Raw genomic sequence first — 27,596 nt, 5'->3', positions numbered from 1 at the left:
AATCCAATCTTATGATGTTCATGTTTATATTTCCCCATAAATCTTTCAGAGTTACTCTACCTAATGAGCTGTAGACTATATTTTTATTCTTTTCTCAACTATACATTTGGGCTTTTTCCCTGTTTTCTCACATTCTCGATACATGATTGACCTACATCATTTTCTGGTCCTAAATGTCCTCAATAATTAATTTTATATCATCTCTGATAGGCAAGTGTATCACGACAACTTATTTATGCTCATTGCAAAATTCCCTTTTGTTCTTTGTCTCTTTAATTCTTCTAAAATTGTAGTGTTTCATGACACAGTTATGTAGTATCACTAGGAGAGTCTCCTTTAATTTTTTTAATTAAAACCTGATTTTAGTGATCAGAACTAATGGAAAATAAAAATTGTTATTTCTTACTTATTTTTTTTTAATTATTGCCTTTAACTAATCAAGAGTCCCTTTAAAGAATCCCAATTCTACCATTTTCATCAAGAAATGTACAGTATTTCAACCATTTCATGAGCTAAATTGACTTTTATAGTTTGGCCTAATAATTTAAACACTATACACACACACACACACACACACACACACACACACACACACACACACATATATATCACTATTTGGGGAGGAAATATGTTCCAAATTCCAGACAATCCCTTATAATCAAGCTTTTGGAACAGAACTCATTCAGAGAGAATTCTAGTACCTTAATTACTCATTAAAAGTTGGCTGCAAGCCAAATGCAAAATGACAATTAGATTGAGTCTCTAAGATTCAGGAGAGCCAACTGTGATTATAGCTAAAAGATTATGTGAAGTTTCAAATAAAAAATACCCATACACCAGTGGCAAGTCAGCCATGATCATATGATTGTCTGGGGTAACCTGTTTTTACTTTCAAAGGAATAAAATTATTGTCAACAACCCACCTTGGCCTCTATAACATTGCAAAGTATTTGGGGAATATGCCCAATTCTGTCATTTTCCTTACGTCTTCTTCCAATTTGAGTAGAAGCTAATTAAAAATTTCCATCTCCAATCCTAGCTGCTTCACTCAGACCCTCACTTCTAATTTTTCTAGGCTCTGATACCACCATTCCTCAATGAAGTCAGGAGGGCCTGAGTTCAAATTTGACCTCAGACACAAGTCACTTAACCTCAATTGCCTCAGCAAAAAAAAAAAAAAAAAAAAAATTACACAACACACACACACACACACATAGAATTGAAAAAATAAGATCTAAGAGCCCAAAGAACTTGTATAACTTATTGAGATGTCAATGTCTCTGTGATCTCCTCAAAGAGGGTACCCCCTTAAACAATAGAGAGAATGGCTCATCAACTTCTGTGCATCCTATGTGACTCTTGTCCAACCAGTGTATCTGAGGATCTGCCTCCAGTTGTGTTAAATTTGTATGGTTGACCAAGTAGCACAAAGATTGACTATCATTTCACTGCATGTGCCTGACTCATCCCTAGCCAAACTGAATGAAATGAGTGTAATACCATTTTTATGTTTGTAACATCAATGCAAGAGACTTATCATCTTGATCCCAGTTTAGCCATCATTGCCATTTCAACAAGATGGAAGATGAAAATATTGGGTAGTGAGAACCTAATCCTCTTCCCATAGCTTCCCTTAAACTTCATTTCAGTCAATGAGTTGAAAATAATCTATAGATTGATCCAGGAACTAGTAGCTGGAGCAAACATGAAATTCCCATAAAAAAGGAATAATATTCTTGGTATTAAAATCAATCTGGTTCAGAAAAGAAGAATGGAACTTTTCTGGAGATAAATAAGAATACTATCTTCTGCATATTTATGTGTTTCTGACATATAGTAGGTGCTCAATGAATTTTTTTGATAAATAAATGTTTTCAAATCTTTGTTTTATATGACTGAAGTCAAATTTCCACAATGTTCACTTTATATGCTTGTTGTCATAATTTCTACCCCTTTTCCAGGAAGGAAAATAAGAGATAAAGAACATTAACAGCATTTTGCTGAGTAAACTCTATGGATTAACATCATAATGTTTGCTCTTTTTTACCCTTAAAAAAGTTTTATTGATACGTTTTGTTTTTATATCACCATCATTTCTGAAATGCCCCTCCCCTTGATCTTGTCTCATGGAGCCTTCTTGTGACCAATAAAAACCATCTAACCAACACACAGACTATGACTGATAATACATACAAAAAGTGACACATCCATAGTTTTTCAACTCTCAAATAAAATGAGAAGTCCATTTTTCATCTTCCTTCTATTTAAAGATCAGTTATAATAATTATGCTGTCTTTGGCTTCACTTTTCAATTATACTACAGCAGTTACTGTGAATATATTGTATTCCAGGTTCTATTTACTTAACTCTACATTAATTCATACAATGCTTCCCATGTTTCTCTGAATCCCTCATACTCATTATTTCTTACTGCATAATAACATGCCACTGTAGTCATATGCTATAATTCATTCAGGCAATATCCTGTGAATGGATACCCATTTTGTCTCCCCACAATGGGGTGAGGAGGAAGAATAATATACAAACTATATACATAAAAGACATAAAAATGAGAGGTAATCTTAAAGGGAAAACATTAGCAATGGAAGGGTCTGAGAAAGGCCTCTTCCAGAAATTTAAGTTTAGTTTTGAAGGAAGCCAAAGAGGAGAAAGAAATGAATAAGGAAAGCATCCCTGGTATGAAGGTCAGCCAATGAAAGAGGAGGATGGAAAGAAATGGATAAGTGCCTATTTTATTCAACTCACTGTGCTAAGTATTTTGAAGATCTCTCATTTGAAACATGAAGTCTGGAGATAGGATATCAGAAATAACTAAGCTAGAGTACAAATAATACTTTTCATGACTGTAGTCATTGTGAATATATTGTATTCCAGATTGTGTTTACATAATTCTGTATTTATTCATACAAACCCTTCCCATGTTTCTCTGAATTCCTTATACTCATTATTTCTTACTACATAATAATATTCCATTATATTCATTTGCTATGATTTATTCTGGCAATACCCAATTGGGGTACATTAAAGGGAATACATTGTAAGAAGCCTGGAAAAGTTGGAAGAAACCAAGCTGTTAAGGGATTCAAAACACAAATACAATCAAAGGATTGTATCTTTGACTCTAGAAATGGTAGGGAGATTTAGGGTATAATGTAGAGGAGTGGCAGAGTCTGATATTCACTTTAGAAAGATTTTTTTTGATAGCTAAATAGAGTTTGAAAATGTTGACATTTGGGAGACCAACCAGTGGGCTATGCTATTGTTCTTGACATAAAGTAAGGAGATCCTGTATCAGGGTGGCCATTATCTGAGTGGAAAGAAGAAAACAAATGTAAGAGGTATTCTAGAAGAACGAACAAGACTTGACAACAGGTGATTGTGAGTAAGGAATAAAAGATGAAATTAAGGTCATGATCATGAGGAAATGGGAGAATGGTGATGTCCTCAACATTAATATGAAAGTTAAGAAGAGGAAACGGTTTAGGAGGGAAGATAAGAAGTTTAGTTTCCTTATTGTTGTTTTTGTTAGTATTCTATCCAATGCACTGCCTAATTGCTTCAAGTCATTTTCATTTGTTTCATTTAGTTTAGCCATTTTCATTTATTTCATTTCCCCTCAGAATGGTCAGACTAATTCATAGCTAGAGAGCTATGTTCCAGAAACACATAATAACTTTTAATTATGGAATTAACTTAATTAGTTAATTTTTATATTTACATGTTTATATAATTTATAATTAATTAAATAAACATTGGGATTCTGAGTCTGAATCCCTGTTGTGCCACTTGATGTGCCCATTACATGTCTTCTCTACCATCTCATACTCCTTATCAGCAAGATGTTGCTAATAGTATATATATTACCTGGGTTTTGACAGGTCTAATCTGTTAATGTACATGCATTGAAACTTGTTGACTTTATGAGGAAAACATAAAAGATCTCTATACAATTGGTACAAAGGGACTGTTCTAAAAAGAATTTGATTGATTTGCTTTTTTTTTTTTTTTTTATAATTTTCATCCATGGGCTCCAGTGCATATTTTTTCCACTTATAGTATTTTTTTCTAGTAATTTTCTAATTAATTATAGTATTTTTCTAATCTTTTTCTAAAAATAGTTTTCAACATTCATTTCTGGATGATTTTTAAGTTCCAAATTTTTCTCTTTCCTTCTTTTACCTCCCTTCTCCCTAAGAGAGCAAACAATGTGATATAGACTATACATGTACAATCACATTAAACATTTCCATATTAGTCATGTGTAAAAGAAAAATGAGGGAAAAAAGCGGGGAACCAAGAGAAAGTAGTGAGACAGCTGAATCAAAAGGTATGTACTGTTTATAGTCTTTTGGGCATAGTTCCAAATTACCCTCCAGAATGGTTGGATCAATTCACAACTCTACCATCAGTACATTAGTGCCCAGTTTTCCCAATTCCCTTCAACATTTATCATTATATTTTCCTGTCATCTGAGCCAATCTAATATGTATGATTTGGTACCTCTAGAGTTGTTTTAATTTGCATTTCCCTAATCAATAGTGATTTAGAGCATTTTTATATCATTATAGATTGCTTTAATTTCTTCATCTGTAAACTGCCTGTTTGTATTCTTTGACCATTTATCAATTGTACCCCTTCCTTTCAATTATAATGTTTGCTTTTTTAAAAATGTAATTTCAGATAAAGAAAAAAAGAAAAAATAATTTGAGGCTATATTCTGATTGTGAAAGATTAGATTATATTACATACCCCACCTAAATTAGTACATGTTGACTAAGTCTTCAGATGTTACTCTGTGTGTGTGTGTGTGTGTGTGTGTGTGTGTGTGTGTGTGTGTGTGTTTCATCAAGGAGTTTTTATTAAGGTTATACTATCTAGACTGAGAGGTCTACTTCAGTTTTCTTTATAGCATTTTACTTGCAGTAAATATCACATAGAAATGGCTTCTCTCCTGTTTTACTGTTAAACTATCCTTGCTGCTTCAGAACAGGGAAGAGGGTATGGTTGCTGATTAACTGTCTTTCCATAATCCCCATGACACAAAATACTTAGCAAAAGCCCAGTTCCATTTCAAAATGGTAGTCACAAGATGCATATTCTAGACTATTTTTTACGATCACCTATCAAAGTTGTAGCCTATATCTTTCAGGATAGTAAATTTTCTGAACTAGGGCTCTGAAAGGAGCAAACCTTTACCGTAGTTCTTGTCATCACAAATCTTTTGAATGTAAAAAAGACTAAAGAGAAGGACTCATAAGTTTCCCTCATGTAATGGCTAGTATAATAAATAGTACTTAATAGCTCATTTTTATATAGCCCTTTAAGTTTGCAAAGTGCTTTGCCTATTCATTTAACTCTCATTACAACCTTGTGAGGCAGCTATTATTATTCTCTCTGTTTTGCAGATGAGGAAACTGAGGCTGAGAAATAACTTGTCCAAGGTCACACAACTAGTAAGTGTTTAAACCAGAATTTGAATTTGTCTTTCTGATTCCAAGTCCAACCCTCTATCCACAGTATCATCTCATGAATTGTTTATTGTTTTTGATATGAAATGAATATCTTGGAGTAAATCTTTTTTTAAAAAAAAAGTTTTTTTTAATAATGCAAAGATAGTTTTTAACATTCTTCTTTGCAAAACCTTGTGCCAAAATTTTCCCTCCCTACCTCCTTACCTTCTCCCCTAGACATTAAGCAGTCCAAATATGTAAAACATGTGCAATTCTTCTAAACATATTGCCACATTTGTCCTGCTGTGCAACAAAAATCAGATAAAAAACAAGCAAACAAAAAAATAACAAAGACAGTGAAAATACTATGCTTTTATTGGATTAAATCTAATAATCATAGAATTAAGCTAGATGTGATTTTAGAGGTCCACTTGTCCAATTCCCCTTATTTTTACAAATGAGTAAACTGAGATCCTGAGGAACATTTGGCTGAGATCACACAAGTGATAAGTTGCAGAGCCAAGACTCAAATTTAAAAAATCCTGACATCAGGTCCCATACTCTTTGATTTATGCCATGCTGCCTTCTATAAATAAATAAGTTTTGTTTAGGATAAATTGAGTTACCCAGAAGTTCAATTGCTAGTTCAGATTAGTGGGCTTTCACTTAATGTGTCAGTGATGATCTATAATAGATGGGAATATTTCCCTAACCAAAATTATTCTAATCCTGTTCTGGAGAATATTTAATTCACTTGGGATCCAAGTTGTAGTCTACCTCTTTGGATAAGCTGCAACTTCGGTGATGGCAATTTTCTTTTTTGTTTTTGTTTTTTGATGAGGTAATTGGGATTAAGTAACTTGCCCAGGGTCACACAGCTAGTGGTTTTTTTTTTTTTTCTTTAATCAATTGAGCAAAGCATAATATTGCAATTTTATTGATACATTTTGTAAATATAAAGGAATCTTTGCATGGTTTTGCATGCCTTAGAGTTGGAGCCAGAATACTTGTATTCAAAATTAGATTCCTACATTTACCAGTTGTACCATATTGGACAAATCATTTATGACTCTCTGAGTCTTAGTTTATTTGATTGAAAAATAGTAATACCTAAAGTATCTTATGAGGTAGCTGTGAAGAATCCATTTTATAAACCCTAGGTTACTATATAAATGTGAATTATTATTATAAGTAAAATAACAACAATTAGTTCAGTGGAGCAGTTTATTCAAGCAAGCAATGATGGGTAAAAACCTATAGAAAGCACATGGAGAAAGTTCAGAAGTTGTAATGCTTGCTTCCCCAAATTAAATAGACATACATATCATACATCATGAGTCCCCATGAATGTGTTCAATCTTTTTTATATACAAATAAGAGACAGTAAGTGTTAAGTGTGTGAGGCTGAATTAGAACTCAAGATCCTCCTAATCTGGGACTGGTGCTCTCTATCCATAGCACCGTCTAGCTCCTTGTAATTTTGTTACCCCAAAGGTAACAGATATCTAATCCTGTTTGAGGAAGTGGTTCACAAGCAAGCAAGTCACAGCTCTGAAGACACAGGTAATATTTCAGTTCAATTCAACAAACATTTATTATTTTCTATCTGTAAGGCAGGGACGCCTAGGTGATACAGTGGATACAGTGCATTCTAAGAGTCAAGAAGACTTTACTTCAAATCCAACCCTAGACACTTATTAGCTGTGTGACATTAAACAAATCACTAACCCTGTTTGCCTTAGTTTCCTCATCTGTAAAATAAGTTGGAGAAGGAAATGGCAAACCATTTTCTTTGCCAAGAAAACTCCAATTGAGGTCACAAAGAGTTGGGCAGGACTGAAAAATGACTGAACAATAACAACATGTAAAAGACATTGGGAATATAAGAACAAAACTTTGAAACAGTGTCACCTTCAAAGATCTTATATGAGAGCACGAGGAAGGGAATGCTCCTCCAATATTCCAATCATTTTATTATCCCGTTGATACTGGCATTTCATCCAAAAATGTGTTTAATGACCTATCTAGCCCTGTCCATCCTATGAAAATATTGTCTGTCTTTTCATAGGGAAAGATACTAGGGACCTTCTCTTAGCTCTCGATGTGACAAGGACAATAATGACCATGTGGTCTTACCATAGGTTAATTCTTGCTTTTTCCATGTGACAAGTACATTTTTGTTGTTGTTGTTGTTGTTAAATTTCATTTAGATATAATAGAAATACACAATAAACATCCCAACAAAGTACATTTCCCATAAATAGTTAAGCAAAACTGCCCAATGGAGTATCTGTGACTGATAATACCTATTACTTTAAAATCTTTGTTATTTATCATCTATTTAAATGTAATATTTGGGTTCCCACATGCCATTGCTTTTGACCTGAATTGTTTTTGCCTTTTGTTTTGTCTTCACTTACAGTGTGCTAAGCATTGAGTATATTGTTCTTTTGGTTGTTCCTTCTTTAGCCTAGGTGATCTCCAGCCATGCTCTAAAAGTAGACTGACAAGTACATTTTTAAAAATCATGCTTATCTCATGCCTTTTCTCTGAATTTATCTCTATTTTTTCTTCTATATGTCTTGTTTATATTGTTTTCATGCCGTCTTCCCCGTAGGGTTGTGAGCTCTTTGAATGTTTTTGTCTTACTTTATATACCCAGCACTTAGCACAATGTCTAACCATAGTAGGTACTTAATAAATACTTATTGGCTTAATTTGACTCTGTGGAAATCTCCTGATTATAACTATTAGGTCAGATATAAAACTGGGAAGGCTCCAGGAAAGAGGCTAATTGCTGATGTTTGCCTGTGAAAGCTATTACTTTATGTTCTACTCCCCTAAAGAAATTTGATGTTGTTACTGAGAAGTCTATAAATATCAAGGAAGGAGAGATAACTTTTGTTTTACTGTATTCTACTGTTACAAGAAATCTTGAGTGGCCACAAGAAGAAGAAATTTTGTAACTGCCCTCTGTCCATTAATATCAAGCAAATATGAAATCAGGAAGGACCATTGACTATGCTCTTCTAATGGTGATATCCACAGTTATGGTGGGAGATACTAGAAGGTAGTGACTATGTGAATGAGAGGGATGGATGGAACATATGGTCCAGAAGTACAATTAACAAGACTTGGTAACTCACTAGGAAATGGCATGAAGTGAGATAGAAAAATCAAGAATTACTACAAGATTGCAAAATTGGGTTACTAGAAATGAGGAAGTTTGAAGGAGATATGTGGGGGAAATAATGAGTTCTGATTTGGATGTGTTTAATTTGACATGATGAAGAAAACATCGAATAGAAATGTCCAGCATCAGTTGTTGATGTCAGGCTGGAAATGAGGAGAGAAATTAGGACTGAATTTGGCCTGCATAGAGATGATAAATGAACTAATGGAAATTAATGAACTTTTCATAAGAAAGAGTATCCTGTAGTCTCTCTACCGAGTCTGTATCCCAAAGAGATCATAAAAAGGGAAAAGGATCCGCATGTACAAAATGTTTGTGGCTGCTCTTTTTGTAGTGGCGAGAAACTTGACACTGAGTGGATGCTCATCAGTTGGAGAATGGCTGAATAAGTATATTGTATATAAATATGTATATTGTATAGTTATGCAAAACTATGTTCTATAAGAAATGAGTAGGAACATTTCAGAAAGGTCTGGAGAGACTTATATGAGCTGATGCTAAGTGAAGTGAGTAGAACCACATTGTACATAGCAACTTATCTCTTTTCAACAAGGAGGTAGTTCAAGACAATTCCAATAGAATTGTGATGGAGAAAGGCACCTGCATCCAGAAAGAGGACGATGGGGACGGAATGTGGATTAAAGCATAGAATTCTCACATTATTTGTATGCTTTTTTTTTTCTCATTTTTTTCCCCTTTTGATCTTGATTTTTCATGAGGCATGACAAATATATTTTATGTGGAAATATATTTAGAAGAATTGCACATGTTTAAATTATATTGGATTGCTTGCTATCTAAAGGAAAGAGGAGGGAAGGGAGGGAGGGAAAAAAATTAGAACACAAAGTTTTGCAAAGGTGAATGTTGAAAACTATATTTGCATGTATTTGGAAAAATAAAAATCTGTTATTAATAGAGGAAGAGAGAGAGACAGAGAGCGAGACAGAGAGAGATAGAGAGAGAAAAACAGAGAGAAAGAGAGAAGACACAGAGAGAGAGAGAGAGAGAGCAAAGATGGAAGAAAGCCTAGGCCAAGAACCTTGGAAGATACTCATATCTATAAAATGAAGATAAATGATGATTAAGGAAAGGAGATGGGAAGAGCAATCAAACAACGTGGGGGAATGGGAATAAGCAATATCATGGAATCCAAGGGAGAAAAAGGAGTCCAAGAAATACAAATTAAACACACTATATATAAATAATATTGAAATTTTGGGGGAAGTTAAGTTGAATGAGGACTAATAGGAGATCACAGAACTGAATAATTAAGAGGTTTTTGTTAACCTTGGAGAAAAAGAGAAGGCTGAGATGAAGACATGACTTATGATTTCACTGGTATAAGGAACTCTTTTTATCTTATTACTGTAAGGAAATTCTCTTTACCAAAATAGGTATGACTCTTTTCTACAACTTGTAATCCTAGAGAGAGCATCAAGAGGTTGTGCCTCATTAATTGTCTCTACGTTGAGGAAAGCATTCCTGTTGAGGAGTGAAGATGGACAACAGATGGCAAAGGGATGAAAAAAGAATGAAAAGGGAGAAAATGGAAGCATGTGTCAGCATCTCTTTTTAGTAATTTCGCTATGAAAAGTTAATAAGATAATAGATTAAGAGAATGGCAGAGTTAAGGAAGCTTTTCTTTTCTTTTCTTTTTTTTTTTTTTTTGAAGATTATGTTTATTGTTTTGTTGTCGCATATGGGATTTTTTTTGGGCAAATATACTAAAGTGGTTGCCATTTCCTTCTCCAGCTCATTTTTATAGATGAGGAAACTGAGGCAAACAGGGTTAAGTGATTTGTCCAGAATCACATAGCTAGTAAGTTTCCAAGGCCAGAAATCTTGGGCAAATAAGTGGCTGTCCAAGAACTGGGTAGACATGGACATATTTGAATGCAAAAGAGAAAGTTTAGAAGATGGAGAGGATGACAATGAAAAGGGAAATTAAAGGGATAAGATTCTGGAGTAATCAGAAAGAAATGATATTAAAGACCAAGTAGAAAAGTTTATTTTGTTATGCTGTTTAAGCTTTGAATGACTTTCCATGTCCCACTGCTGATCTTAGCATTTAATGAGCTTTGGATCCTTTTTTTTTTTTTTTTTTTTTTTTAAGGAGTATATTCTGAGTTCCTTTTAGGGGAACTTTGGCTAATTCTTAGAGATACTATTATAGAGAGGTGCTCGGGGAAGCTGAGTAGCAGGCACGATGTCCGGTAGCGAGGGTGGTAAGAAGAAGCCTCTGAAGCAGCCCAAGAAGCAAACCAAGGAAATGGATGAGGAAGATATAGCTTTCAAACAAAAACAAAAAGAAGAACAGAAAAAACTGGAAGAATTAAAAGCAAAAGCTGCTGGGAAGGGACCACTTGCCAGTGGTGGGATTAAGAAATCTGGCAAAAAATAGAAGTTCCTGTGTAGATAAGATGGTGATTCCTGGTTTCTTTCTTGTTTTGTGACATCTGCATTTCCTACTTCAACATCTGTTGCCACCTTTCAGCCAAGATTAAGTAAATCTATTGTACATTGTAATAAACTTTTTCTTAAAAATTAAAAAAAAAAGAGATACTATTATATATAATACCTCAATTCACTAAATTTACTTTTGAGGAAAGCTGCATTTTTTGTCCTTTGAAATAATTGATAAACTGCCATTTCTCAGCTTTCATTTTGTCTCATTTGGCTTTCAATTGTTGCTTCTTTGTCTTATTAATCTCCCAGTGGGACAACTTAATGTATTTTGGTATCTCAGTGAAGATAACCAAACAGACTCCCATTACTGTTATTACTCCCACTTCCATTGCATAATTACTAAGAAACAATCTTTTGACATATTGGAGGAGATGATCTCCAAAGTCTCATCAGGGATCCTGTGATCCAAGAAATTAGGGAATTTGAGCACCTTTTATGTTCTATAATTGAGAATGATCTTTATGTAGTTATACTTAATAGCTTACTGGTATATAGCCTAATTTACTTTAAAATCTTAGGAGTTCCTGGCAGCATGCCTGCAGCCTGCCAACCATTTTGAATAATGAATATATAAAGAATTAAATATTACTGACTGCATAACAGAAAAGCTACTTAATTTTTAAGACAAGCAAGGGAAAGGAAAAAAATGTTAGTTAAATGTTCCCTAAAAATTATTAATGAAAGCATAATGTTCACACTTTTAAATAGATATGAGCTATGAAAGTTCACTTGAGACTTCTTCCTTTGAACTTCTTTAATGATAATCAGGGGGAGGACAGAAAGACACCTTAAGGTAGGGGGCATTTGCAACTTTATAAGATAGTAGTTAGAACATTTTGTTCTAAAGCTACTGAACATATTAAGCACAGCAGGCCTTGGGAAACTGAACTCTTACAACCTAAGAGGGTGGAGCTAATTAACAAACTCCTGACATAAGAGATTTTGTAATGGGTATCACAGAGAATCTGACAGGATCATGCAAATGCCCAGTTGGAGGTAAAGAGAGTTCCAGGGCACTTTTTGTCCAGTCTCATAACTGTTTCTATATTCCCAGAATTCTATATTCTTTTCTCAGAGATCATTACAGAGGGAAAAGGAACCATATGTGCAAAAATGTTTATAGTAGCTCTTTTTATAGAAGCAAAGAACTGGAAAATGAGAGGATATCTACCAGTTGGGGAATGGCTGAATAAGTTATGATATATGAAGATAATGGAATATTATTGTTCTATAAGAAATGATCAGCAGGATGATTTCAGAAAGTCCTGGAGAGACTTAGATGAACTGATACTAAGTGAAGTGAGTAGAACCAAGAGAATATTATATATAGAAACAGCAAGATTATACAATGATAAATTCTGATGGAAATGGCTCTTTTCAAAAAGGAGATAATTCAAGGCAATACCAAAAGACTTGTGATGGACATCCAGAGAGAACTATGGAGACTGAATATGGATCACAACATAGTATTCTCACCTATTTTTATTGTTGTTCGTTTGCTTTTTTCTTTCTTGTGTTTGTTTTTCCTTTTTGATTTGATTTTTCTTGTGCAGCATGATGAATATGAAAATATGTTTAGAAGAATTGCACATGTTTAATCTATATTGGGTTGCTTGCTGTCTAGGGGAGTGGGAAGGAGAAGAATAGAGAAAAATTTTGAACACAAGGTTTTGCAAGGGTGAATGTTGAAAAGTATCTTTGCATGTATTTTGAAAAATAACAAACTATTATTATTTTTTTTAAAAAAGAAAGACTATTTTAAGAGCCAAGAAAGTAAATTCTCAAATATTTCATTCAAGAAAACTCTTTTCTCAGTAAAGATGAGATGCTAAAATTAGAACTAATATTTGGGGATGGTGAGCAGAAAAAGGGGGAATTAAATCTATGAACGCATCAATATTAAGAATTGTCTTGAGGAAACTTCTATTGATGCAGATCCTCAACTGTCCTACAATTGATAGTCTTAGAGTTGCTGATAAAATGAAAGGTTAAGGGATATGTCCAGTATGTGTCCAGAATCTGGGTCGTTTTGACTCCTAGAGTACCCCTCTATTTACTAAGTCATACTGACTCTCTTCCAAATTATGCAGTTGTTGTTGTTTCAATCAAGTCGTTGTGATCTTACTTGAGGTTTTCTTGGCAAAGGTACTGAAGTGGTTTGCCTTTTCCTTCCTTATTTCTAAACTATACCCCAATATAAACAGAATTTCTAAACTGGGTTGAGTAAGGTGTAAAGGAAGGGTGAGAATAGAGCTGGGCAGGGTTGCATTTTCATGATATCATGAGAGAATGATTGACCAGGGCAAGGTCACATATAGTACAAGCAGTTCAGGAGATCCCTAGGACATTTCTACACTTCAGAGGCTAGGCAGCATTATAGTTCACCTAACTCTCTGGTATTTATTACATCTGCCCCTTGAGTACTCTAGGAAGTAACAAAAGTCAGACTTTCCCTCCCCATTTCCAATAATTACAGTTGTCTGATTTGTTGGCATTTATTTTCTCACTGTCGTAATAACTATCCTAAACTATCTCAAAAGAAAGATCTTTTAAAGAAAATCCTAAATGCTGATAGTACAAATTTTTTTTGATCAAAGGCTAGTCATGAGCTGTAGGTAATCTCATTTTATCCTTTGTGTTAATAATAAGTTGTGGCTAGACTCCCTGAAAATTAGTATTCTTCCTTTCCATCAGATCCCATAAGTGAACCATAGCAAATAAGGACATGGATTAACACAGGTATCACTTCTACTATAGTTAATCTACAGGCCTGAGACATGTTTTCCTCAAGTGAATGATGGTAGTAAGGGTAGGAAATACAATAGTTTGGTGATAATGGGGTACTGAATAGCTTCTTATATTCAAATTCAAATCTTCTTGACTCAAAATGTTCTCTGTGCCATGGACCACTTAATCACACCAATGCTTAAATATTTAGTAATAATGATTGTAAGAATGAAGTGATGGTGCAGTGGATAGAGTATCAGCCCTGAAGTAGGAGGAACTCTGTTCAAATCTAAGCCAATTACCTCCCCACCCTCCAAAAAATGAATACTAAAGAAATTACCTGTTTATCAAGAAAAGATAGTTTAGAAATCATTAGGTTTCCAAAGAAGTTGAATTTGTGACTTGGACTTGTGGTTGAGGACAAGGATATTTGGATGTGGGAATCTAATAGCTCACCTTTTAGGATGAAGAAGACATCTAGCTCTGGACTCACATAAGCAAAGAAATGCAGCTTTTAACATTTTTTATTGAATGGGGTATGTCTATATTATAAACATACAAATTGCAATAAGTAGTCAAATAGTAGAAATATTATCATGACTTGAACGTCATATTCAGAAAGTATATTAGGAAGTATTTGCATGCTAGCAGGATCAAATTCCCCTCTCTATCTCATCCACACTCATTTTTATCAAGCCCATATAAGAGAAAAGCTTCTAACTCCCCCTCATTTACCTAATTGCAGTACATATAAGCACAAAATGATCACTTAAACCAAAAGCATACTGTTTTACGCAGTGAAATCAGTTTTCACTTATGACAAGTCTTCTAGTATTCTCTACTTTTATCGCACAAACTAAAATTCTCCTTAAGCCAGCTAAACATTTAAAGAAATAAAATAATAAAAGCACAGTTTTACAGTTGAACAGGTTTCTTGATGTCATCTCATCTAACTCTTTCACCTTATAAATAAGGAAAAGAAGATCCAATGAGGGACTCACCCAATTACCCAAATAGTAAGTAGCAATAGCAGGGATGTGCTGAAGTCTGATGATTGCATTTTCACAAAGAATATTTGTACATGGAAATCAGCAAATGCTATAAATCAAGACTTTATTTATTGTTCCTGATTTTTTTTTCCCTCAATAGTATAAGCTTAAGAAAGTAATGAAGATAGTGTTAATAATGCAGATTAAGCTTAAAAAGTATGTCATATGTTCATTTTTAAAAAGAGCGGTTGTTAAATGTATCAGCACATCCCTGTCCTGCCCTTCTAAAAAAAGGAGGGAAAATAAGCAAATAATAGACATTTTAAAATCAATAACTAAATATATTGTATATATTCTTAAAGTTTGCATTCTCAGCAATATATCTTATAATAGGTTACTTAATATCTTGCCCTTATCAACTACTTTCAGAGTCAATTTCTTCTTCACTTGTTCTGGTCATCCAAATTTCTTACAAAAGAAGAAGCATAATCAAAAAAAAAACACCAAAAAACCCCCAAAACCTTCTCATTCCTTGATATGTTTAGGTGGTCAGCAGCAAAATCGAGTTTCTTTAGGGCAATAGGTAAATGCTTCTCATAGTGGTGTGAGTTTTTCATCATCTGCTACCAAGGCTCTGTTAACACATCCTTCCTTGAAATCCAGAGTATCACAGGGAATACCATTTTCTATTGTCACCATTGTTTCATTTTTGTCTTCAACATCACCTGTTTCTCTTGATTCTTTGCTTTTCCTAAAAGTACATGAAAAGACTGAGATGAAATTCACATTAAGCTTGACTTAATATTTTCCATTAACCTGTGAAATGATGAAATTTTGGCATTAGTAGAACAGATCATTAATAAAATCAAAATTAAGTGGAGCTACTTTATCTCTTTATTATATTAATATAGTAATGAATAGACACTATGCAAGAGACCAGTGAGATTTCATCTTATTGCCTAGCAAAGATTAACCTATGGTCCGTTAGTGTCCTTGTGATGTCAAAAGAGCTAAGAGAAGGCCCTAGCAACTTTCCCTATGAAAAGACATAGATAATATTTTCACAGGATGGGCAGGGATCTAGATAGATTATGATATGCATTATTGGTTGAAATACCAATATCAAAGGAATAATGAAATGATTGGAGTAATGGAGTATATCTTCTACCCCTTTTACTGCTCCCATATAAGATCTTTGAAAGCATCATTGTTTCAAAGTTTTGTTTTGATATTCCTAATACCCATGGAATAACATTACATTTCATCGTTCAGTCATTTTCAATTGTGTCGAACAATTTGTGATCACATTTTGGAGTTTTCTTGGCAAAGATACTGAAGTGGTTGCCATTCCCTTCTTCAGCTTATTTTATAGATGAGGCAACTGAGGCAAATAGGGTTAAGTGACTTGCTCAGGATCACACAGATAGTTCATATCTGATGCAAAATTTGAACTCAGGAAAATGAATCTCCCTGAATCCAGGCTCAACTCTTGGTGTACTATAGTATCATTTAGCTGTTCTAGTGGTAGTGGTGGTGATGGGGTAGTATATGTCATATTCTTAAGGATTCTCTCCATCTCCAATGCATCTTAGATTAGCTATTTGTATATACCTGTGTTCACAAGTTAAAAATTTATAATAATTCTGAGACAGCCTTTTCTAACATCATTCAATCTAATTATATTTATAGAGTCCAAGTACAGGAAATTAGAATTCTCTTCCTGGGTCTACTACAAACTAATCTTGCAATCTTGTGAAAAGTCATTTCACGTTTTTGAATCAATAGTTTTCTAATTCATAAGTGGGTTGGATTAGGTAATCTCTAGGGCACACTTTAAACTGTGTATAATCATTATCACTCCTTAATTTGACTCAATAAAAAAACATCAATTTAATGAATAAAGGGAGCAATTTGGTGCAGCCAGGCTAGAGTTTTACAGCACTTCCATTTATTTACTTGGTCACAGATTGTGCTAGTATCTGCTATTTTGTATAGTTCACTGACTAACAGAATCTTCTCCTTCTCCCTTCCCCCATTCTTATCTGTGTTAATTGAAGCTGCTGAATTAATTTAAAAAGTGAACCATAGAGACAGTAATCAGGTAGAGCATCATTATTCATGAAGGTACATAATTAAACCTTCAAATGTGTATAGCTAGTTAGCTGGCATTTATATAGCACTTTTTTGGTTTGTAAAGCATGTTGCTCAGATTATCTCAGTTGATCACCAAACTCTGAGCAGTAGGTGCTTTTATTAGACTATTTGAAACTGAAACAAACAGAGGAAAAGTGACATGCCCAGGATCTTATAGCTGAAATAGCTGATTTGAATTTAGGTCTTTCTGATTCCACATCTCATATTCTATTCCCTACACTACCTCAATGCTACTATGTGTATAACCAGGAAATTCTCAAATACCTGAATTGACATTTTTTCAGATTAATCAAATTGTAATTACTAGTGCAGGTAAATATGTGATCATTTATTCATTCAAATGAATTTTACTAAAAATTCCTCCCTAGTCCTTGTAATGATAACAGGGGGAATGGAGAAGGTATATACAACTTGAGATCCTTTCTTCCTTTCAGAAGGGAGTTTGTGCTTTATTAGAAGCAAAACAGACTTTTGAGTTGACAATTTATATGTAAATTCAGTCACTAACAAGTATCTATGTGAATGGGTTGTAAACAATACAATGATTCTCTTGTTCTTCCTGAAAAGTTTTTCTGGAAAAGTATTATTAAGTATACAGTAGGTGGTCAATAAATACTTGCTAATTAAATAGTTAAATATAGTTCAAGAATGGAGCATTGCCAGGAAATGTATCCTTGTCATATCATAAAGAAAGGAACTCAGGCAAGGCAAAACAAGTCAGACTATGAGTTGGAATATATTATATTCACTTCCCAGTAAGGATGTGTGTGTGTGTGTGTGTGTGTGTGTGTGTGTGTATGTGTGTGTGTGTATGAAATAATAATAATATCAACAGTAGCTAGAATTTATATAATGCTTTAAGGTTTTCAAAAGGCTTTACAAATATTATCTCATTTTATCCTCACAATTACCATAAGAAATAGGTACTATTATTATCCCCATTTTATCAATGAGGAAACTGAGGCAGATAGCAATTGACTTGGTCAGAATCACACAGTTATTAAATGTCTGAGGCCAAATTTAAGCTTGTGTTTCTGGTTCTAGGTCCAGAACTCTATTCATTGTACTGAATCTAGTCGAATTGTTTGAGTTGAAGTGAATTGGAATATTTTCAAGAGCTATACTGCTATTATGTTACCTGGGAATTAAAAAAATAAAGGACATTAGAGAATTATCATCCTCATCATTTCCAGTAGAGTATAATGAAAAGAAACTACACTCTCTTTTGTTATCTTTAGTTTTACAGGTGACAGAAAACTTTCTAAAGAAAATACCTATAGCTTATAGTTATGATAAATTTAATAGAAAAAAAAGGAGAGAATCTTATGTCTATTCTGCTGGAATGATTTAATTTTGGCCTTAGAACAATAGACACTCCTTTTGCCTTGATAATAAATTTTAAAACAATCAAACCTATCCTAAATATATTAATATGAAATCTCTTTCACAAAGGTACCTTATCTCTTCATGATTCAATTAAGTTTAGCATCAAATAGTTTTTAAGCACCTATTTACAAGACTTCTAGAGATACAAAGACACAAATGAAATAATTCTTGCTCCATTGAGCTTGGAGATGTAACATAGTCACGAGTTCCTATGGCATAAGAAAAAATGAGGGAAAAAAGATTAACACTTGGGGAAAGGGGGTAGAAAAGGCTTTGAAAAAGCTATGCCCTGACAAAGATGAGGATACTAAGAGGTACGGATTGAGCCCCTGCATTATTAAACATGGCTGTAAATGTTCAAAGTGTAAGATGAAGCATCAATCTCTGGGAAAAATTAGTAATGGTAATAGTAGTTATTAGTAGTAGTAATGGTGCTGGTACTAGTAGTACTGATAGGAATAGTAGTGATATTAGCAGTGGTGTGGTGGAGATAGTAGTAGTAGTTACAGTAGTAGAAGTAGTGTTAGTAATGATGATGTAGTGATGGTAGTGGTGGTAGTATAATAATAACAGTATTAGTGATATGGTGATGATGGTGATAATAGTCAAAAAGAGCTTTATGGCTATTATTTGGAAGTTTGTGGAAGAAGGATTATATAGGAAGAAAATACTACTATCTGTAGTTGTTCATAGTGATGCTGTCCTATATGAGTGGCGAGAAGGAAACATGATGATGGAGATTCTATGGTAGGATTGACAAATAAATAGATTTGGAAAATGAGGGAACAAGAACAGAAATGATGCAAAGGTGATGTAGATGACTGAGAATAGTGATGACCTTAATAAAAATAAGAAAATTTAAAGGAAATTATTGGATCATCATGGATTATGATCATGATTTAAGTATCTAATAACTGACATTTTATATAATAGTGCTTTGAAACCTTAAGACCTCCTTTATGTTATCTCATTTGATTCTCACAGAAACCTTTTGAGGTCAGAAAGACATGAGTTCAAATCCAGCTTCAGATATCTATTAGTTTGTATGACCATGGGCAAGTAACTTAACCCTGTTTGCCTTAGTCTCCTCATCTGTATAATGAGTTGGAGAAGGAAATGTCAAACCATTCCAGTATCTTTGCCAAGAAAACACCAAGAAGGAATTGTGAAGAGTTGGATATGACTGAAGCAATTCAACAATAATAACAAAAATATATTTTACAGATAAGGAAATTGACATTTGGGAAGGTTGTACAGAGATAGTAAATAATAGAGTCAATAACATGATAGGAGGAATCTTATAGATCATTTAGTCCAATTCTATAATTTTACATTAAGAAAACAGATTCTGTCTGAGAGACAGTGATTTGTTTAAAATCATATAGGTCATTAATGATAAAGGAAGGATTTGAATCCATGTCACTTAATTCCAATCAGTTTTTTTTTTCTATTTTGTTACATTCAGAATCAGGTTTTTTGTTTTGTTTGTTTTGTTTGTTTTGTTTTTTTGGCACTAAATCTAGACCTCTTCTGTAAGGTACCCTGGATTTGGAATCAAATTGGATGTCAGTTCTGTCATTTATTATCTGTGTAACACTGAGCAAGTCACTTTATCTTTCATAGTCTGTTTCCTCATCAGTAAAATGAGAAGACTGGATTAAATGGTCTCTGGGTGGAAGAACTTATATGTATGAAATTTAATATATATTTCAAGATATTAAAAATATCTCTTTATATTCTGCTTTCTTACTCCTGCCCCTCACAAAAAAAGGGAAAGACTCCTAAGGAAAGAAATGGAAAATGACTAAGTACAAGATGAGATAATAATAAACTGCTCATCTTTAAATAAAAATAATCTTATCATCATCATCAAAAAAAAAGGCACTGAAGAAAATTACTGAAACTATTGATCCAACTAAAGCAATGTCAGCAGTAATTATACCTACATTGTTGTTTTGTTTTTTTACTTTTAGATACAGTTGTTCAAAGTCTAAGAAATTGCTGTCTACCACAAAATGCACCAAACGTAAGGCTTTTTAAAATGATAAGAAGCTCAAAGTTTATTTCAGAGTAAGATAGTCCTCTGACATATCTCATAGCACAAACTATCATAAACTGACTCATTCACTGACTATGCATTGCTTTCAATAAAAATAATAAAACTCAATTACATCTCTGGAGTCAATATGATTGTTTTCCTTAAGAGTATTTTTCCTTTCTAAAAATAAAATCGAGTGTTAATTAGTTTCCCTCTTCTAGAGCGGTATACGAATTACACATTTTGTATTTGTCCCCAAAATTTGTCCCCAAATTCTGGGACAAGAAAGAATTTTCATGTGGCTTTATTTTGTCATTGCAATAGAAATGGTTGTGTGTGTGTGTATGTGTGTATTTCCTGTTAACACCAAGATGACTCAAAATATTTGACTTTGACAACATGAAACCAAGTTGAATTAGTTTCTCTACCTTTAGTTAGTTATTCATTAGTTCTGTATTTCTAGTCATACAAATGTTTCATTGCTCTCTTTTCTTATGTTTTTAATTCTATGATTTTTAAGAATGGATATTACTCCAGAAAAATGTGTGAAAGCTCTTCAGAGCATACTTCAATGAATGTTAGCTGTATTGCAATGGCTAATAGATTGGGGAGGTAAAATCTCTCAAGGATCATGAAAACCCACAATAAAACAGTATCAGTTGTACTAAAGCACAAAGAGAAGTCAAAAAAATGAAAAAATAAGATCATGAAAACTACTACTGAAAATAACTTAATTAACCTTCAGAAAACAAGAGAGTATCTGACACTTGGAGAGGTTGTTGCTGATTCTTTTAAAGTGTGCCATAGACTTCTTGAAGTTAAATGACCAGTGAAAAAAAAAGTTAACAGGTGCCTAATCATTACTATGTAGGAAAAAAAATGTCTGTCATGGGCAGGACAATATAAAAACTAGGATACTGAACAATTAAAAAGTAATTTTCCAGGTGAAACTTACATTTTGCTCAAACTTATTTGAGAACATTGTCACAAGAAATAAAGGTGAATTTATAATATCTCAGCATCTTGATTGGAATGTGAAACATATACATACCAAGGAATTGATGGGAAGGAGGAATTTTTTTTTAAGAAGTCTTGTCCCTCATCGAGAGAATGGTGAACTCTAAAAATTGATATACTGCCCTAACAGATATAATTGCCTGGTACCCTAATATTTGTGTTTCAGAGAGATAAGCAATTTCTCTCAACCTGGAAAGTTACTTGGGATTATCATGATTTTTGAGCCAGAAGGTAGACCCAAGTTCTGCCTGGGAGTTCTTAAAGGGAAGGACCAGAGACCTCAAATGCTTACCAGAAGCAACAATCAAGGTGACAAATATTAATTATTTTTTTCTAAGTTATGGAGATAAAGATTTAAAAACTACAAAAATCTGGGAATTTACATGAGTGAAAACTTGTAGGAAAACAAGTAGATTTTGTCAATAGCATGCATAAAATCCCACATTCTAAAAATATGGTTTCATGTTGAAAAATTAAAGAATGTATGACAAAATATTGCATTTATTATAGAATTCCTCTCTTCCTTCAAGACTCTGCTCAAGAATTACTATTTGTGAATTGAACCAGCTACACTCAGCGAAAGAAATCTGGGAGATGACTATGAACCATTCCATAGAATTCCCAATCCCTCTATTTTTGTCTGCCTGCATTTTTGATTTCCTTCACAAGCTAATAGTAGTACACTATTTCAAAGTCCGATTCTTTTTGTACAGCAAAATAATTGTTTGGACATGTATACTTATATTGTATTTAATTTATACTTTAACTATTTAACATGCATTGGTCAACCTGCCATTTGGGGGAGAGGATGGGGGAAGGAGGGGAAAAATTGGAACAAAAGGTTTGGCAATTGTCAATGCTGTAAAATTACCCATGCATATAACTTGTAAATAAAAAGCTATAATAAAAAAAAGAAAGCCTATATAATGAAAAATAAATACTACACATAGTGTTCAAAAAAAAAAAAGAATTACTATTTGCATTAAGCTTTTTCTGGTGTCCCCTCAGCTATTAGTGCCTCCCTCCCACCCCAATTTTTTGTATTTATCAGTTTTTGTTTGTATTCTCTTTATTACTGTTTTTGTTCATCTTTCATTGCTGAAGGGGACCAATCACTTCATAAGGGTGATTCTATATTTACACTATATATACTTATTAATACTCTTGTTGTGTCCCCTATTTGAATGCAAGTTCTTACAGGTAGAGATAAGTTCCTACTTTGTATTATGAAAACATTTAAAACCTCCTTTTTAGAACATTTTAAAATATTAAGAAATATTCTTTCTTCCAGAGTTCTTTCCAAAATGATTAGGAAAACCCTTGGAAGGTTGGGTCCAGGCAAAAAGAAGGGAGGGGGGAGGAGGGAGGAAGCTCTTTCATTAGCTTAATGGATTGAATAATAACTAAGAAATTGAACAGAATATCTTTTGTGTAGACCTGATGATTGCCTTCCCTAACTTCTGGAGAGATAAGGTTATTGAGTCATTTAAAGGTAATATTCCCCCAGAGAGATTAGGCTAGGGTTCACTAAGTGGGAAGTACTGTTCTACTCAATGGGAAGTACTGATAAAGATCTCTGGAAGGAACTCTATTGATTCCTCCAGAAAAATAATCCAAGAGGAATGGGACCAGGATTTGGTTACGCAACAAATTCCAGAATATATATTTAAGATCTTTTTTTTGTTCAAGATTTATTTAAATGTTTTCCTTTTGTTTTTTTATTTCTTGGTTAGAGATTTTTTTCTCCCACCAAATGACTAATATAGAAATATATTACACATATACTCATACACATGATTGTATATGTATGTGTAGCCTATATCAGATTGCTTACTGTCTCAAGGAGAAGGACATGATAGAGGGAAAGACAGAATTTGGAACACAAAACTTTTTTTTAAGTGTTAAAATTGTTTTTACATGTAATTAGGAGGAAATATTTAAAAGAAAAATTTTTTTAATGTTACTTGAAATCTTGAGGCAGAGTTATTTATTATGTCAGAGATTATAGAGAACTATGTGATCTCTAAATGTATTCACTATATATGGAGAGATATCCAAAAAGTACTTGATTCCTGGGAAATTTGGAAGGATCCAAAATACTGGTTATTTCAGGGAAAGAATGTTTCTTTTAATTATTACGATTAGTTTTCTGGGTGATCCCAAACTGACCAGTAGATCATTTCTTCCATGCAGTCTGATCACTTAACATTTATCTATATTTTGTGAATATATTATCATAGCATAGGAATGGTATTTTCATTTAAGGGTTCAATATTTAAGATGAAAGTAGAGAAAATGGAGAGTCTAAAGGAGAACAATGACAATGATGAAAGTATTGGAAAATGATATGTGTGGAAAGCAAAATGAAAGGAAATAAGAAAATAATTTAGAATTGCATTTAAGAAAGGGAGGGATATATGAATGTAAAAGAAAAATCTACTTTGTTATATGAAGGATTAGGTGAGGTTCAAGGAATAACTTGATATTTCTCCCACTGAAGTTTTATCTGATTTACATGACTTCTCAGGTGCTCTCCTGCCTGGCTATGGGACTACATGAATTATAGATAGATTGCTTCTACTCCTATGACTCTTAGGTTCTATACTTAACCAGCCCATTTCCAATGTTATCTACTACATAAATTAGACTATTTAAGCTTTATTTATCTTTTTGCTTCTTGTGTTAGTGTGTTTTGAATGTGATCCCTTTTTTCTTTTCTTGTCTCTTTTTTTTTTTTTTTTTTTTTTGCTTTCACCTTGCCACTTAGAGGAGAGAGATGAAAAGTAATTGACATAGTCTCCTTAGAAAGTTAAAGAGAAAAATTTTTGGATCCCATTTTTAATCATGGACCCAAAGGATCCAAAGAAACCTGGACAAAAGTTCACTGGGAAAGTACAAATGGATTCTGATTTGCAAAGGTAGCGGGGGAAATGCCCTCAGGGATGAGATCACAGATTAATGAAATATCATTTGAAAAAAATATTCCTTGACAGAAACTATGAAGTACATATGACTAAAACAATAGTAAATCAATTTATCTCCAGGGTTTTAATCATGATTGTTCTTACTACATTTGTTAATTATTGAAAAATTTTATGTTTGAACAGGAGAGTTCCCATCTGCTTTTTGTATTTGAGCCTTTGGCAATTTTGTAATGCCAGTTTGTGAAACTACATTTGCTTCTCCTTGGCAACAGACAACAACACTACAAATATAATTATTATCTTCTGGCAGGGTATGCTCTGAGGAGGAAAGGTTTGTGTCCATACAACTATCTGGGAATCAAAAACAACTAGAAATTGATAGAAATTAAAAGAATTGATTTTTAAAAAAAATTTCAGATAACATTTTCAAAGATTTCCAGATAGTAACATATTAAACTACATACAAGAATTAATAGCAAATCTCGTAATTAAATTACCCATAAATCTGGACCTTATTCATTTTTAAGCCAAATTACTTTATATTCATTTGGCATATATTAGATATATATTTACATATTGCTGGAACTCAATTAATATGAATAAAAAAATCAGGTGAAGTAGTTGCAATATTTGAATTCACACTCTATTTCTCCATTGGGCTGAAATTAATGACCATATTTTGCCTAATTATAACATCAAATGGTATGAATGAAATGCATATGACCACTTTATAGGATTCACCCACAATGTATACATATACTAAGTTTATATATATGTTGTTTTCTCCAACAGAATGTAAGTTCCTTGAGAGCAAGGACTGTTATACTATTGTTGTTTGTTGTTCTTGTCGGATCATTGACCCCATTTGGAGTTTTCTTGACAAAGATACTAAAATAGTTTGCTATTTCCTTCTCCAGCTTATTTTTCAGATAAGGAAACTGAGGCAAACAGGATTACTTGATTTGTCCAGAGTCACACAGCTATTATCTAGAGTCATTTGAAGTTAGGTTTTTCCCCTCTCAAGATCCAGCATTCTAGCCATTGTACCACTTAGCATAATGCTTGGCACCTAGTAATATAACATAATAAATGTTGGTTGGTTAATATCTTGATTAATAAGTGGTACACTGTGGTGAGTCTTAACTGGACAAAAATAAGTGAAGTCAGAGTGTCATGGGCCAGAACTCTGAACTTGAAACAAAGGATTCTTATAAGGTACCAAGTCAGTGGAATTCTTAGAGACAATAGTTATCTAATTTAGCATGGTTCAGTATGATTGATTTAATCCTACAAGGAGATGTTATGGGCCAGAACTTGAAACAAGGTACTAAGTGGAATTGAGGAGACAATGGTTAAATCTAGTTTAGCATTGAGTTAATCCCACAACAAATAATGGTTTCCTAGTGATATAATGATGAGTTTGTACTCAATATGTAGCATATAAGATAGAAGCCTCAGCCAGGGAGATTTAGAGATTCAGGAAGACAAGTGCACTAGAAGCTCTTGGAGGCTGAGACAGATTCATTCCATCATCCACCTTTGTGGTAGCTGGAGGCTGAAGCATTAACTTTTGGATTCAGGGAGATTCAGAAGCCAGAGAAAGCAGGCAGGAACTCAAGCTCTCGGAACCAAGGAGATAAATTGGCCTCCAAGAAAGCTAACCGGGCCCCAGGAAAGGAGACAGGACTTGGAAAGAGACAATTGAAGGATTTGGACTTTAATTCCTGGCTGAATTCGTGTGGTGATTATTCTGAATTCATGTGGTGATTACTCTGAACTGAAAGAAAGGCTGCAGCCAGAGACCCCAAGAAAACCTTAACAGAGAACTTTACATTTTAGAGAGAATAATACATCAGAGGATTATTATGTAATGCAAGGTTAAAGGTTTATTGAATGTAATATGGGTTAGCATCAGTGTAGTACAGTTAGTCAACATTTTTAAAAAAGTAATATTATTTGAAGCAACACAGAAGAACTGAAGTCAAGAAGATCATAAATAAGGCATGATAGGAAAAGAAGATGGGCTGGTTATGTCTTGAGGATGAGGCTCACCAGTTAATAGCTAATGTGCTCCATTGGAATCCTTGAGATATCAAGCAAAATTGAGGAAGGATTTTCTTGATTAGCTTATTATAGGAGATCATGAACAAGAATAACACTTATATTCAGGCACTAAAAGGCTGTGAACTGCATTGTTGAAGGGAATATCTACATCTGTGAAATTACAGACCTCCCATTTGAGTGGCTGAAGGTAGATAGACATAAGGTTACTTTTGAAGTCAGAAAAAAATGGGTTCTTCAAGGCATGTTTCTAACATATATACATAAAACTATTGACTACTGACAAATCACTTGCCAATCAATGTCCTGACATCTTTCTAAGACCATGAGAAATCTTAGGTAAGGACCAAAAAATGTTATTTGAACCTTTAATAAAGTCCAACTCTGATGCCACTACATGACATAGAGAGACCTTAGATTCCTGAAATATATGCTAAGGTCAAACTATTCCATAAAAGCTTTTAGTAGAAATATGATTATTGGCTATATATCTCTTTATAGAGAGATATATAGATATATTTGATACAGAGTTATAGGTGGGAAAGGAGGGGAGGGCTGGTAATTCTGGAAACCTCATATTGGGAATGGGTTAAATAAGCAATACTAACTATATACCACAAAAGGTGTAGCACTCTATAATCTTATAAAGAGATAAAGGAGAGAAATATGGAAGAGTAGATTAATGGGGCTTGGATAAGGTTTGTAGATTAATGGGAATAAAATAAACTTCCCAGGGAGGGAAAGAATGGGTAAGAGAAGATAAGGGAGGAATTGATAGATGGGGGGAAGTTAAATTATAGCAAGGCAAATCAAGGAGTAGAAGTAAAATAGAAAAGTTAGCAGGAGTAGAAAATAAGAGATATAAACAAACACAATAGCAAGGATCAAGAGTAGAACTTAGAAAAAAAAAGTAGGGCTAATAATTATTGATCTCAAAGTCAAACTTCAAGATTCAATTGAGAGAAATCTACATTATATCTCAGCTATATTGACATTGTTTTAGATGCATGTCTACATATGTGTAAATGCGAATGTTTATGTGTGTATGTAAGAATATAGATGTATATATGTGTGTATATAGATATATGTATATGTGTGAGGAAGTATAGATATGAATATATATCTGTGTGTGTGGGTGTATGCATATAAATATATCCATGCTTAAGTGGA

The 27,596-nt window shown here is 33.5% G+C and overlaps 2 protein-coding genes across 2 annotated transcripts in view; one reads left to right on the top strand and one right to left on the bottom strand.

The window, feature by feature from the left end:
- Window positions 1-10,769: 10,769 nt before the first annotated feature.
- On the top strand, window positions 10,770-11,220 carry LOC127557841 (translation machinery-associated protein 7). The gene has a single exon (XM_051991127.1). It carries the CDS (start codon window positions 10,871-10,873, stop codon window positions 11,063-11,065), a length of 195 nt encoding a protein of 64 aa, XP_051847087.1. The 5' UTR covers window positions 10,770-10,870; the 3' UTR covers window positions 11,066-11,220.
- Window positions 11,221-14,363: 3,143 nt separating this feature from the next.
- CLTRN (collectrin, amino acid transport regulator) overlaps window positions 14,364-27,596 on the bottom strand; it is a 72,612-nt gene continuing 59,379 nt past the window's right edge. The window contains exon 6 of the mRNA XM_051984465.1: window positions 14,364-15,597. Within this exon, the coding sequence (XP_051840425.1) occupies window positions 15,441-15,597 (157 nt within the window). The 3' untranslated portion in view covers window positions 14,364-15,440. The remainder of the gene's footprint in view (window positions 15,598-27,596) is intronic.

The sequence above is a fragment of the Antechinus flavipes genome, chromosome 3 (genome assembly GCF_016432865.1).
Source record: "Antechinus flavipes isolate AdamAnt ecotype Samford, QLD, Australia chromosome 3, AdamAnt_v2, whole genome shotgun sequence".
NCBI classification, from domain to species: Eukaryota; Metazoa; Chordata; class Mammalia; order Dasyuromorphia; family Dasyuridae; genus Antechinus; species Antechinus flavipes.
Note: the sequence above shows the minus strand (reverse complement) of the source record. Positions and strands in the feature narration are given on the sequence as shown.

Bases quoted from the DNA above. Each gene is read 5' to 3' on its own strand.
- LOC127557841 (XM_051991127.1), top strand. From the start codon at position 10,871: ATGTCCGGTAGCGAGGGTGGTAAGAAGAAGCCTCTGAAGCAGCCCAAG.